Below are 15,743 nucleotides of genomic sequence, written 5' to 3'. Positions count from 1 at the left end.
CAAACAGTATGGATTAATAGGATACATCTGCAGACTTTTGAAAATATTTGGCATATACTCACTCATTCTGAAACGCAGGAAGTAAAGAAATATTACGTTGCCTGTATCTCAAAGAACAAACAGAGCTAATTAAATAATTGGCAAATAGGGAACACATAGCCTGACACATGTTGGAGATTACACACGATTCTGTAGAAAATGACTGTAAGCAATACTAATGCCTTAAGAATGGGGTTCAAGCACTAACACATGGACATCACATTTTTCACGTTTTCTTGGTAAAAAGTTGCAAGACAGTGCAGTCTTTTCATACAGGGTGTTGATATCTTAGGAAGCTGCTTTTTCAGTTTAGAAGAGGGCTGCTGTCCTTCATCTCAGTGTCATGTTATGTCTTTCTGGTGGTCAGCAGTCGTCCTGAACTGACACTAGAACAACGCAGTGCATCTGGGGTGAGATACAAGCTCTAGAACTCTCAGAAAGGAACCTCTCTGTAACCACATTCCCTTCTTCTTCTTCTGTCCTCTGCATCTCAGAGATGGAAGATGTCCACTGAGGTTTACTATTTGTTTGGCTTGGGGGAGTGACCGCGTGTTTCTTGCTTTGTTTTCTTTTGCCCTGTAATACCCAATATCATTTTTTTGAGAAATCCTTAAGAATGATAAAGCTTATTTGGATTACATTAATAAGGTGTGTGTGTGTGTGTGTGTGTGTTTTATGACACATTCATCCATGGATTTTCAAGAGAATTGTAGAACAAGGTATTTTATTCATTGCATACAGTCCACTACTCTTCTCAAGCCTCACTGGCACACTCTGGAGATCATATTAGACCTTTCTGAATTGAAAGGTTCATCTAATTAGCCCTACAGTTAGAGGAATATAATGTATGGGACACAAGTATGGATTCACAGTAGTTCAGCTGGCGGCGCACCCAGTTAAGGAGAGAAGCTGTCAGGGTTCTTTGGGAGTTACCAGCATCAGCACCTTCTACTCAGTTCTTCAGACTCTTTCAATGTTATGCCACTGGGCATTCTCAGAAGCAGTGCAGTTCAGTGCCTCTGCATCTGAGCATACATACGGAGGAGGAGGAAGTGTAGTACGTTATTAGATACCAGCTATAGCGAATAGGAATGTCTACAGGATAGTAACCATACATATTTGGTTAGCGACATATTTCCTTCCTATTTGCAATAATGTCCAGTAGCCCTTCCTGATGGAAAGAAGTAAGAGGACCTCCTACCATAGCACAGACCACTGAGACTGCTCAAGGATGAGAATGCTTCATCTCCCCATTGGGACATACCATCTGTATACATTCACAGGGTGTGACCCTTTGTGGTTTGAGGCTACACACACTCCCTTGCCCTCAGAGAGAATTGGTCAGATAACTAACATAATGGTTATAATAACTATTATTGTTTTATTAGTCTTTAACTGGCCTGCTTTCTAATACATGGTCTTTTCCATGTTTTTAAACCTCAAACCAAACAGTGTTGAAGGAAGAGACTACCAAGATTGATTTAATACACCATATGCTAAAGATTACCCTGGAATATCTATTTGGTTCTTGAATTAATCTGGCTTAGAACTTTCATTTCTAATGACATGTTAGTATGTGGCTTGTCTAGTAGAAACATTACGTCCTTTTCCCCTTGAGGACTTGGTTTCACAGTAATTTTATTATTAGAGTAGTCGCATAATGTTCACTTTATATTTTACAAGAATATTGAGCCTTGAAATAGTCGGGTGATGAACAAGCACAGAGCATAAGAGTAATATGAATTTTATCCAGCAATGTCAAGGCATCTTAGTTACCAAGATCACTAACAGAGAACAATAAACTAGTTTGATTTAAATCTCCTCTATTTCCTGTGCACAATTAGGAAGCCCAACTTCCCCTTGAATTCCTAGGAATCCCTCTTGTTAAAAATTAGTGCATTGTAGTCTACATACTTGAGTTTTTATTTTGAAATGGTTGTAGTAGGAGTGCTGGAAATGCTCCCTCTTTTTGTCATCTTTATGGATAAGCACATGGTATTGTTATGCTGTTTCTAATGGTTTCATAACATGAGGGTCACTCGGACACTGTTTAGAAAACCCTACTTTGAAAGCAGTCATCTCTCAAGCAAACACAGTGTGAATTGTACTTCTTATTCCTTTGATGCCTTCATGATGTTCCCAGCCTTAGATGATGGGTGTGCATTAAAGGGGCAACACATTTTCCAAATTCTGATTTGTAGTAGTTGATCCCAAGGCACCACTCATCCCAGTGTTTTGTTGAGGGTGTGTTCTAATGGGAATGAACATTTCCCCAAAGCTGAGACTGAGACAGAGGGTGGTCTAGCATGTAGCCCAAGATACAAAACCCTTCTTTCTGCTTCATCTTCTAGCCAGCAGCACCACCTGTGTTCAAGCCATCTGAACAATACTTGGGTGGCAGGCAGTGTCGAAGCCTCCTACAAAAAATTACAGTTCCTCTTAATAACTGCTCATCTTCCATTCACATTTGTATGTTACAGCTCTACTTAGGGACTGATTATATTTCTCTTGGGCAAGATAAATTGATTAGAGCCAAAAGTAGAAATCGATAACGTCTTTACCAAGCAAATGCATTGGTTTTCATCTTTATTTCTGTTACATGAACATTTTGATCATCTCTAATATGAATTGACAAAAATCTTGGGCCTCAAAGAGTAATCAAGCCCTGTTACATTAAAGCTGAAAATGCGGGTTTGATGTATCTTGCTAAACATGGCCCACTTCTCAATGCAAAAAAAAAAAAAAAAAAATCTGCCACTTGAGAATTAAAATATATTTACTTTCCAGTTATACCCTTTGTTATATCAGTCACACAAATAAAAAGAGAAATCTGTAAGAGAAAGACCCAAGTAGCTTAACATGTTCAGGGAATCTAGAAAATGTAGCTTCTCCAGTGTTTCCTGGACCAGAGCAAAAGGCATTCCAAGTGAAAGGGCAAACTGGCCCCAGTAAACTGCTTTGAAATTTAAGCCCTTGGGTTTGGCACTCCAGCTGTTGCAAGGTAAAATGGCTTCATGTTAAAAAATAGTCTGTTCTTATCAGTGATTTCCATGAGTAACCTTTGTAGTTTTCTGAAACATTTTCATGACACGATGAGGTAAGCAGTTGATTCTATTTTTAATTCTATTTCCTGAGTCATAATATCTCCCTGCATAAAACAGGCACTGATAGAAAGTTTAGTTAGAGAGGCTTAGTTCTAAAGAAATCAGAATGGTCATAATATCTTGCCTCTTCTAATGTGTGATTTTTGGGGCATACATATTTAGTTTTTAAATGTTCCTAAAATATTTTTATTGGTGTTCAATATTTTGTTTAGTTTCATAAATATATGTATATTATTTATAATCTTCCTTTTAAAGTTGTTTAAAGAAAGAATTAATCTTTTGAAAGCCACTACTGTAGCAGATATTATCTGTAATGAAGCAATATCTTGTTCTTTTTTGGCTTAGGTTCTTTGTTAGATAATGTGATTTTTCCACTGTAGCTCTGGACTTTTTGTGAAAATCTATATTCAAATCAAGCAAATATCACAAATTGTTTTGACTGGTAGATCTAATTTTTAGGTATATAATAATGATAAGAAATGTTGCTCCTAGGAAAAAAAAAAGATAAGTACCCCCAAATACCATGGTAATGCATACTGAAAAAAGGTTAGTGTCACCTATATTTCACATCATTATTATTTTCTCTTTATAATAGTTTTTAGGTTTGTTTGTTCTTGTTGTTTGAGGCCGAGTTTTGCTCCTGTTGCCCAGGCTGGAGTGCAATGGCACGATCTCAATCTCCCGGGTTCAAGCGATTCTCCTGCCTTAGCCAGGCATAGTGGTGCATGCCTGCAATCCCTGTTTTTAGTTTTTAAAGGACTCCTTAATACAGAAATTCTTCTCGTTTTCACACTAGATATAATTTGTTGTATTTTATCTTATATTAAATATTTTTAATACTATTGATATCTGAGTTGCTCTCACTGGTCCAATTGTATGACGTCAGACCCTCATTTCTAAGAACTTGCTTATACAATACCTATCATGAGTGCTAATGACTCATGTATTTTAATATCATAACTTTGTGATATGGAAAAGAAGTTTGTTTTATCACAAGGTAATTGTGTTCTTTTTATCATGTGCCAGTTTTCTTTCAGCATTTTAGCAATTAACAAATAAATATGGGAGTGGGTTTTGTAAACCAAATAAAGCATATATCAAAACATTATCGGGTGGGTGCCTTGGCTCACTCCTGTAATCCCAGCACTTTGGGAGGCCAAGGCGGGTGGATCACGAGGTCAGGAGTTCGAGACCAGCTTGACCAACATGGTGAAACCCTGTCTCTACTAAAAATACAAAAATTAGCCAGCTCGGTGGCATGCGCCTGTAATCGCAGCTGATACTCAGGAGGCTGAGGCAGGAGAATCGCTTGAACTTGGAAGGTGGAGGTTGCTGTGAGCCGAGATTGTGCCACTGCACTCCAGCCTGGGCAACAGAACAAGACTCTGTCTCAAAAAAAAAAAAAAAAAAAAAAATTATCTGACTGAGACACCCAAAATATAAATATATGAAAATAACAAGCATAAATTATCTATGCTAAGCAGAGGTCAGGAGAATTAAATTATGACCTGGAAAAGCCATAGAATTGGACCATTGAAGATCTGACCCCACTACTGCATTTTAAAGGTGTGGAAGGTGATGACAACACATTTGAGAAGGCTCTCTTAGTTCAGGAATGGAGCTGGCAAGTCTTTTAAATTATATACCTGTTTAATGAAATTTTGCTTGGATTCATTGGGTAATTTAAGCTTTTCTTTTCTTATTTCACAAAATAGTGAAAAAAACTTTCCTCCAGAACCTTAATAGGTTTTATTTAGATACTATGTCTATTTGCTAATGTTGAGGCTTTAATAAATACAACATATCCCAAGTTCTAGGCATTCTGTTAATACTGAAGACTTCACAGGAATCCTGGAAATCCCATTTTATCACTTAGTTCTAAAGGCAAGATACCTTCAAACGATACATGTTAAAGAAAGCTGGCTTTGAATTATATACTGGAATATATGTCTTTTATTATTCACAATACTCTTTGTTCTTCTCTTCTATAGATAAAAATACTAGTGTTTAAGGCAGTAGAGATAAGCTTCATGAATATGTAGACTTACTTTATCTCTGGAATTTGAGACCATATTGACTTTTAGTAGCATACCAGTTCACTTTTTTTAGTGTGAATACAGACTTTTAAATATGTGGAGAATATATGTTATTTAAAACATTAAACATATTTTCTCTCCTTGTTAGCCAGACCTGTTGTGTAAATTTTTGTTTGTTTGTTTGGTGTACTGTGGAACTATGAGACGAATACGCCATTTTGCTATGTATCAAATTTCTATTTATTTGAAAACAGGTGTAAGTTATTTGTGAAGATAATTCCATTTACTATAAAATAATATAAAGAAAAGCCAGACTCTGAGGACTCCAGAGACCTGAAAGTACTATATACTTGTCAGCAATGACCATCACATAGCTTGCTACATTCGCCAGCTCATCAACAGCAAGGGGAAAGTCATAGCAAGGAAACCACTTTATCTTTAAACCACGGTGTCAGGTTTATATTTTATCTGTAAAAAAAATAACATGAATATATTGGACATCTACCTCAGCAAACAAATTAATACTAATTAAAGATTAATGTGTTGTAATTAGCATTAAAAATGCAATTAAATTGTGAGTAAATGGACCAGGAATAGAAAATTGTTAGACGTCTCACTGCCTGGTTTTCATATTCTGCCTTTTGTTTTTGCAGCAAATAGAGGAAGCGGGGCAGCCGGCAGCTCCCAGACTGGAGATGCTCTGGGGAAAGCACTTGCTTCGGTGAGGAAATATTGACTTTGGACTCCATATGTACCACTGTAAAGAGTGAACTTTAATCAGAAGTGGACATTTGGAATTTTAGAAAATGAATGGCAAATAGCTTTGATTTTTGGAAAATGCTAGCTTTCGTGCATAACAGTCATTGGAAAATTTGAGAAGGCTCTGAAGCTTCCAGTATATAGATAGTCTCTTTCTCTCATCCTCGCAATGGTACTAAGCCTCACTCAATTATGGATTTGGGAATATTCTCCTGGCCTTTGGTTTATCGGTTTTTTATACTGATGTCGTATTTTACTCTAATGTAGTAATGTTGCACATTGACCAACTAAGACTGTCTTAGCAAGGAATAGTTCTAAAACACTTTGAAAGAGGCATTTGAAAAAAAAAAAAAAAAAGACAATAACTGAGGTCCATGAAGAATTGTCACATAATTGGCACCTGGGAGACTCAGATTCTCTGCTTTGCCCAGCTACTGCCAGAAAGCTAAAATTGAACATTTCTTGCATGTTCCCTGATGAGAAAATGGCATACCTTCATTGTCTCAGAGAGTATATCTGGTATTTTAGTCAAAAGCTAAACATGGTCATTTAGAAATGTAAGTGGAGGGCCGGGCGTGGTAGCTCACGCCTGTAATCCCAGCACTTTGGGAGGCCAAGGTGGGAGGATCACTTGAGGTCAGGAGTTCAGGACTAGCCTGACCAGCACGATGAAACCCCATCACTACTAAAAACACAAAAATTAGCTGGGCATGTGTGGCGCATGCCTGTAATCCCAGCTACTCTGGAGGCTGAGGCAGGAGAATTTCTTGAACCTGAGAGGTAGAGGTTGCAGTGAGCTGAGATCATGCCACTGCCCTCCAACCTGGGTGACAGAGCAAGACTCCATCTCATAAATAAATAAATGTAAGTGAAGATTTGTTTCTCTAAGATTTTGTCTCTTCATTTGGCTTTTACCATTGGGAGCATTAGAAAAGTTCACACTATATTAGCATTGTGCCCTAAGTAAAAGTTTTTCTTTCATCTGGGCCTTCTGATGCTATGGAATCAAATGCCTAAATCTGGCAAACGAGTGACAAAATATCTTAGGAATGATCCTCATTTTGTAAATGAGGAAAGGAAAGTTCAGAGTATCTGCCTGGCTTGCCCATAGCCACACAGCCAGTAGGAACTAAGAGTTGAATTGAAGTCTGCTGACCCCAGCCTGGCTCTTTTCCCACCAATCCATACCACATCAGTAATTGTTGTTTTGAAAAATTAAAATAATTATTAAGTTCTTCATTTGACAATACTGGTAATGTAGTTGATTGTTACATGTATTTTGTAACTGGTAAGTTTTAAATGAATTGCATTGACAACTTTGTAGTTTAGAAAAATGTGAATTATTTTAATAAATGAGGGTGTTTTTTTTTTTTCTCCCTATGTTTTAAGATCTATTCTCCAGATCACACTAACAACAGCTTTTCATCAAACCCTTCAACTCCTGTTGGCTCTCCTCCGTCTCTCTCAGGTAGTGTGTTTCAAATCCCATTTCATCATACGACAGTTTATAAGAATGATTCCCCCCTTATACTTCCTGATTTTATAGGTAGATACTCACTTCCCCCCAAATCCCAAAGCTTGACATTCCTATAACAGACAAATACAAAGGGTGGGAGAGACAAATTGCCAGATAACAGTTTCGTCGTTTACATCCAGACCTTTTCTTAAAAATTAGATTATCTTTTTTAAATATACAGGCATATGGAAAATGTATTTCTTACACTTTTCTTAGCTCCACAGAAGACACCCAACAGCAGAAAAATGTATTCCAATAAAACGTCTCAGATGAAAAAAACTCAGTTAATATAGTCATGAATATGAATATAGACTATAGAGTCATCAAATATAGACTATTTAAATGGATCATTTCCTGCAGAAATTTTAGGCTTTCCAAATTCCCTCTTTAAAGTTCATGCCATTGGGATGTTTGGAGGAAACTATAATTTTGTAAATACATTGTGAAGTAATTGTGTGGAGTAGAAGGGATGTTTGACTTCAAAGTATAGCACATGCATATGACCTGTGGCTTCAAATTGAATAACTGTAATTTGTAGAATTATGTCAGTAAATGATTTCACTTACCAGGGTTCTGTTTAAGAGACTCATTGTCTTTCCAATATAAATGCTTCCAGAAAGCCTTCCCTGGTTCATGTCTCTGCTCTTTGGTAAGGGGACAGGTGGTTTATTAAAAAAACAAAACAACAACAACAACAACAAAACCTAAATCACATCCGTACCTGATGGAAACCTTAGCTTACTGTAATTTATAGTGGAGTCACTTGCCTATATATTTCCTGCATGCAGCTCTCATGGCCCAGTGTAAACTCGGCTCCTTGGTTGAGGACAGGAGGTTTCACATTGCCACAAAACTTTCAGAAATGATGGCCATGGCTTAGCTGGGATTTAATGGCAGCCTCTTCCAAGCCTCCGTGGTATGGGAGGATCACAGAATAGAGAGAGCAGTTGGATTTTGAAGTCTGTATATCCAGAGAGACCACGTTGAAACTGAGATGCAATTGAGGTGATCTTAAGAGGGTAATGAAACATTCCCCCTGGTGGAAATAGGAAGTAGAGTTCAGTATTGTTGTCCTGCTCGGGTTCTGTACCAGATTCTTACACTCTGAAAAATGATTTCAAGTGTCAGTATCCCCCTTTCGAGACAACAAGAAGTAGAGAAATCTGAGCAGGTGGAACTCCAGTTTCCACATTTCAAACAAAGTAGCTTTCATTTTATTCATTTTCTAATTTGGAAAAAAGAAAATGTTCTGTGGTATCATAATGTTTGAGAACAACTAATGTAGTCTGATACCCTGATTTTACAGATGAGAATACTGAGTCCCAGAAAGGGAGTTGAGTTGTTTAGTTTATACCAGTAGTAATAGCAGAGCTTGGACAAAAATCTGGTGCTCACAGTTCTGCCGTCCATTTCTAGATTAACGGTGGGAAAGAAAAATTGGGATGCACAGTCAGTCCAGAAAACATCACAAATTCCCTCGACCTGAGTAGCATGTTCTCAGTGAAAGGCACAGAAACAAGGCTAGAGATGCCACTTTTTGAGTCTTGGTAATGCATCATGGAAGACCACGTGTTAGGAAGAAAGAACTTTTATGAAGATGCAAATATGGGGACAGATTGCTATTTTCACACCGACGGCTCTGTCCAAATTCTGTCAAGAAAAGTAATTGAACAAAATATTCTATTTTTATTTAGCATAAAAATATACATGCACACCCAGAAAAGACAGGAAGAGTGGATTTTAAAAGTGCTAACAGTGTCGGGGCATGAGATTTCAGTGAGATCATAGCTATTATTTTTTTCCTTTTTTGAATTATGTATTTTCCAAGTTTTCTACAGTGAATGTGTATTATTTTAAATTTAAAGTGTTTTTTATTTTGTAGGTTAGACATGTAATATGTATTCTAACAGCAGTCTTTTTTTAGCCTTCAAGTTCAGTGAATCATAAAAAAAATTACTTTCTTCAGAAGAAACTTACAGTTGTTGCTGTATATTGACTTCAAATTTCCGGCTTAGTGGATCACTGATAACTAATCTTATTCCCTTAAAAAGTTTTTCAAGATTTATCTTTTTCTAAAGATTGTTTTGAAAACAAGTAGCAAAGCCGTTTTCCATTGGTGCAAGAATTTTGGTTTAACATAAACTGGCCTTGCATGAAGGTCTAACAAAATCCCATTTTTGTACCCTTAAAAGTACCTTGACTCCATAGTGATAGTTTTTCTCCCACAGGCACCCTTCTAACCAAAATTCAGAATCAATTAAATGTTCTCTTTTAGGAGACAGCCAGCCTGGGGGAATTGTGAGTCTATGTAAAGTCTACGTATTTTACATTTAAAATGTTTTTCTTGTCCCAAAATTCTAATATGGGAAGTTTACATGCATTTACCTTATTGTTTAAATGAAAATCATCATTGCCGTCTCCAAAAGGACTGTTTAAAATATTGGCAAGCATCTTTTTACGTGTGTCTAGATCTGATTGAAATTCCCATTTTAATATCAGCAGGCACAGCTGTTTGGTCTAGAAATGGAGGACAGGCCTCATCGTCTCCTAATTATGAAGGACCCTTACACTCTTTGGTATGTCTCATTTGCCAGTCTCTGTTCCACCCATTTCCAGGTCATGTTCTTTCTTGTTCAGTCTCCTTCACTCTCCAAGATTCTGATTTTCCCTGTTAGTAACTTTAAGTCAGTGTTAAGCGCACAAGTTTGCTGGAGCCAGAGTCATTAGGCTATGCTTGTTCCTGTTTGGAAATGGGACCCCAGATACTACTGTAATGGAAGCCCCAGGGCTGTAAATATCTAAGTACCAGATAAAATCCTGGAAGGGCAATGGTCTCCTCCCCATCTCTAAGGAAGATCCCTGTTGATGATTAAATCACTTTCCTGCTATCAGAGTGCTGGAACTCCAGCTATGTCCTATACCTGGAACGTTTGATTTCGTCTACCTCGGCTTTACTTTCCAGAACGACAAGTTTACAGGAGATTTCCTTCTCGTAGAAACCCACTGGTATCCTTCGTGGTAGAGAAATGCCTACTCTTCCAGGAGGGAATTGCTGAAAATTTCCATGGATGAAATTAATTATTGTAAATACTCACATGATGATTCAGTGTCTGACACTTCAGTCTTTCTCTCCTCATGATGGTAGGGGCCAGAAATATGCATGAAACAATGCTGGTTGTGCAGCATTTAGGCAGTACATGAATCTAGTGGGAAGGAATAGCAGTGAGGGAGAGGAGCCTTTTAGTTCCTCGGGGTTGAGATTTTCTTTTCTCCCTCATATCCTGAGATGACACATGGAAGAAGACATAGATTTATCTGTCTGCCTTAGTGTTGTCTTATATACTTCCCTTTCAGCTTAATCTTAAGGAAAATCTGAAAAGCAAAGCAAAGGTGGATTTCCCTCCTTTGTTGTGTTCTTCCTTGCTATAGTATGTGAATCATTCAGCTATGCATTTTAACCAATAAAGGAAACCGGACAGTGAAACATACATGCACCACCCAGTCCAATTAATCTGTGGACCACATCCAAATAATTAGTTGTTTTAGTGTTTTCCTTCATCAGTTATTCTCTGGGTCCTATTCATCAAAACCAGGCTTCATCCAACTATAGAACTGTAAAGATGAGGTGTATAGTTATGGACCACAGCTTCCATTCTGTTTGAATTCTGAACACTGAAGAAGAGATTCACAAGCAGAAACTGCTCTCTCTACCAGGAAGCTGTGAGCCAGAAACTGTGATAGACACATGTATGATTTCTTTTCCTGCATATATTTACACTCAGAAGTAAGTATGTATTATCATTCCCATATTTATAAATTAAAAAGCATACACGCTAAGAGGTTTAGTAACTTTTCCAAGGCCAAGTACGTAGCAAAGCTAGCAGTCTAGGGAAGGTAGTTTAACTCCCAAACCCACCAAATCAAAATGTTCTATACCATAGACTACTATATTAGACACACATTCTTCCTGTCAGTATAGAATAATTAGAAATGGTTTTTCTCATGCAGTAGAGCTGGTACACGTGTTTGCACAGCCCATTCAAATCAAAGTCGATTGTAGCATAATCTAGTACAAAGAGTCACTAGATTGAAAATAAAAAGACCTAGATTCATACTCAGACTTTACCATTTCCTAGCAGTGTGACGCTATGTAATTAATTCACTTCATGTCTTTGAGCCTCATTTTCGTGTCTGTATGGAAGGGATCATAATGTCTTCCCTGCCTGCCCGTACACACATGAAATGAGGATCAGTGAGATGGTATATTTTAAATAGTGTACACTGGACAGTGGTATTTGATACCATTATTGATCACAGTTTTTAAAATGAATACATATTTTTAAAATGAACACACACTTTTTCTTCACTAAAAACTGTAGGTATTGTCTAGTCGTGTAAAACTAGTATCGTAATGGCAAAGATGAACAAAGGTTGGTTGGTTTTTAATGGTTTAAAGTCGCGAATTCTATACTGTGATTGGGGCTTTGAACTCAGTTAGATGCCCCCAGTGAACAACTGATTCAAGTGTTTGTGATTCTTCAGTCTTAAAATCTTATACTACTTTAGTTGACAGAATTTATATAATTTTTTTCTGTAACCATTTTGAAGCCCTTACACACATACCACCACACACCCACTGGTTTTGATGACAGATAGAAAGCCAGAAACACCCTGTAAAAACTCAACAAGAAATTACCATCCATTTGCTTTTCCCTGTCTCTGATTTGGTACTTAGCACTGTGTCTTATACCATAGGGAAGACCAAAGAACTATACCTTCAGGAGAATAATTTAATTAAGAAACTATAAATAGGTCATCTTTCCAGTGCTAATTGTTTAAAACTCTTTAACTTAATACCTGCCAGAAAGTTCCTTAAATTCAGTGAACATTTTTCTCTTATAAATCTAAATTGTCTTTCAAAAGGCAGTACCGTATGTAGCACATGAACGTTATAATGTCCTGGAACAATTATTGAATTTAGTTTGTTCATGAAAAAATAACTCTATAATTTTAACATTAACATGTTCTACCAGTTTTCTGGAAACAACACTGTTTGTATTAACATTGTTTTAAGGAAAAACCCGCAGTGTGTTTTTTGCCAACTAAAGTTTTACTTACGTATTTAGGCACCCTTTTGAACTAAATCTAATTTTACATTATTTGTTGACCAACAGCAAAGCCGAATTGAAGATCGTTTAGAAAGACTGGATGATGCTATTCATGTTCTCCGGAACCATGCAGTGGGCCCATCCACAGCTATGCCTGGTGGTCATGGGGACATGCATGGAATCATTGGACCTTCTCATAATGGAGCCATGGGTGGTCTGGGCTCAGGGTATGGAACCGGCCTTCTTTCAGCCAACAGACATTCACTCATGGTAAGTGATGAAATTTATAGACTCTATAGTTATATAGAGCTAGAATGTCAGGTATAGATACTATTGTTGCTGTTTTTTTAAAAAATCAGCTTTATTGAGATATATTCACTTAACATACAATGAGCCCATTTCAGGTGTACATTTCAAGTGTTTTAGTGTATTCACAAGGTTGTGCGACCATCACCATAGTCTAGGTTTTGAATATTTTTGCCCCCTGCAAAAAGAAAAGAACCCCTGGTGCCCATTGAGCAGTCATTCCCCATCCCTCCACTTCCAGCCCTTGGCAACCACTCATCTACTTTCTGTGTCTATAGATTTACCTATTCTGGATATTTTGAATATATGGAATCATACAACATGCGGTAGTCTTTTTTGACTTGGCTTCTTTTACTTAGTATGACTGTTGCAGTTTTTCCATAGTTTGCCGCGTATTAGAGCTTCATTCATTTTTATTGTCAAGTAGTATTTCACTGTATGGACATACCACATTACACATTTGGGTTGTTCCAATTCCTTGGCTATGATGAATAATGCTTCTGTAGATAGTCACGTTTAAGTTTTTGTGCAGACACATGTTTCCCTTTTAGAGTGAATTACTGGGTCATTGTTGGTGTTTGAAATTATTCATTTTGGTGACCCTGGCCAAAGTGTACAATTTGAGTTCATATTATAATATGACATTGCTAGTAATTCAAATATTAGTGTTTTTTTTTTTTTTAATTAAAGAAGCCAATATAGTGTCTGTCAGTTCTGAGTCTGGGAGATAGAAATATATGGTATGTTTGTTGGTATAAATACATTGTGTGTGGCTGTGTAATTTAATAGAGTAGCTTTATCACTACCTATTTAGAATAAGTCTTTATTTGAATTATATTTAAGCAGATTTGTCCATATTACAATTGTGATTTTTTTTTTCCTCATTACTTTTGAAAGGATTTTGGAGATAATTCTTTTGGGGATGATTATGAAGATTCAGAGACTCTTCTTAATAGAATATTAAGTGATGACAATTAATAAGGTGACCAGAGTGGTGGAGAATGTAACTGGGCCAGTGATTCTCTGTAGTTCTGCTCCTCACAAGCTCTACCTGGTCTCTGAGCACCTTACTATCCTGTTTTGTCCGTTACAGGCTCGCTAAAAGTTGCTTGGATGAAGGTATATTTTCCATTATCATTGTAGCATTTCTCATTTAAGCATGGTCTTAAAAGGAAATGCAAAATACATACTAATTATTATGAGGTTCTTTTAAGTTCTTACTCAGTAGTATTCTCCTGTCCATCTTTCAGTTTCTCTTAATAAAAGGCTAAGATTAAGAGTACCATTCTGAACAGTGTAGTACTGAAATCTGCAACCAATTTGAAACCAAAAATACTGGCTTATAAATAGAAGCAATGAACTCACATCTAAAATGTGGAAAGATATTTTTGAATGCCAAAGAGAAATCTTTGTTTCTTTTCCTTGACCTTTGCCCTAAAAATTCATCATTGAGTAAAAATTGTTTATATGTTCATGGCAGTTGCTTAGAGTTTACAAAAGAAAAGTCTAGATTTTAATTTAGCTTGGCCTCAGGTAATGTGTTAAATACACTTGGGATACATATAATATGAGATTTTCGTTTGTACAGCTCTTTTTTTTTTTAACTACAATGTTTAAACAATACTGCTTTTAATTAAGAAATCTGGCTTTATTAAAAGCCAGATCTGTGACTTACAACCATTTCTGTATATCTGCTCTCAATCAAGAGAAAAATAGTTTAATTTCTGTAGCTGTGTTCCTTTTGCATATGTTAAACGGATGTAACATGCACCCAGGGCATTGCTTCAGAGAGACAGTCTTTTCCATAAATATGTAAAGTTTTTCTTAAATACCAGATGTAGGTTAAGTGGTTCTTTTAAATATTCAACTATACATAAATGCTTTTTGGGACTATTTGGCCTTTGAATTGCCTCCTTTTTGAGTCAGATTCAGAGGTGGGATGGGAGGAAAAGAATAGAATTATTTTTGGAGATAGGAAGTTGGACTGACCTCAGTAGAAGGGAAAGTGAGATGATGGAATAGAATGGTAGAAAAAAGGAAATAATTAGCCAGTATTACATAGAAACCCCTTTAATTTGATCTTGACACACACACACACACACACATACACACACACACATACACACACACACAAGCAATAAAGCCGCCAGTTTTGCTGATAAGGAAAAGTTCCTGTTTTCTCCTCTAAAGACATTTAATATTCAATCAAGGACAGCCGCAGAGCCAACCAGTTCATAGCGTACCTCCAAAGATATGGCATGTCATCACCCTGCTGCCCTTTGAACCAAATGGGGTTTTGCAGTCTCTCTCCTTTCTTCTTGAAAACCATTAAGTGTGTCCCCAGAATCTGAGCTCCTCAGCCTGAAACACTAATGTGTGTGAAAAGGATTGGTTTGGCCTATCTTTCCGGTGCAAACTGGTATGAATTTTAAAACAAAAACATAAGAACAAAGGAAATAGTTTTTGAATTTAATCAGTCTGAAGTTAGCCTTTGACCATTTGATACATTCCACAATAAAAAGGAAGTTTAAGGGGAAGGAAAAAAAAAAAAAAAACTCACCCCCCTTACCCCCAACAACAAAAAAATTCAAGGAGGATACTGGTAATGTTTTCCACATTTGAATTTTAATACATGAAACAGGCTATAAAACTTTGGCCAGCTGCAGTAAATAAAGTAGCCGTGGGAGGTATGCACCGGAAACTTCAGCAGAGAGCACTGGTGAGAGTCTCATTCCCAACTACACACCTTCGTTTGTTGTTCTGGGCGGAAGCGAGTTGCAGTAACTTGATACTCATCCCAGTCCCGGTTTTGTTTTGAGCACATCACCTTTCTAACTCTCCTTAGTAATTCCTTCTGATTAAAGAGTAGACAGCT

General features: G+C 37.0%; 1 protein-coding gene across 13 annotated transcripts in view; it reads left to right on the top strand.

Moving 5' to 3' along the window:
- The window catches only part of TCF4 (transcription factor 4), a 428,077-nt gene that overhangs the window by 386,045 nt on the left and 26,289 nt on the right, over positions 1-15,743 (top strand). For 12 of the 13 annotated variants that reach the window (XM_011949109.1, XM_011949128.1, XM_011949137.1 and 9 more), the window contains 4 exons: positions 5,833-5,900; positions 7,328-7,406; positions 9,954-10,030; positions 12,629-12,832. In XM_011949109.1, the coding sequence (XP_011804499.1) occupies positions 5,833-5,900; positions 7,328-7,406; positions 9,954-10,030; positions 12,629-12,832 (428 nt within the window). The remainder of the gene's footprint in view (positions 1-5,832; positions 5,901-7,327; positions 7,407-9,953; positions 10,031-12,628; positions 12,833-15,743) is intronic. The other variant, XM_011949120.1, reaches the window with a different exon arrangement.

The sequence above is a fragment of the Colobus angolensis genome, unplaced genomic scaffold, assembly GCF_000951035.1.
Source record: "Colobus angolensis palliatus isolate OR3802 unplaced genomic scaffold, Cang.pa_1.0 Scaffold108, whole genome shotgun sequence".
Taxonomy (NCBI): Eukaryota; Metazoa; Chordata; class Mammalia; order Primates; family Cercopithecidae; genus Colobus; species Colobus angolensis.
This window is presented reverse-complemented; position numbering and strand designations above follow the sequence as displayed.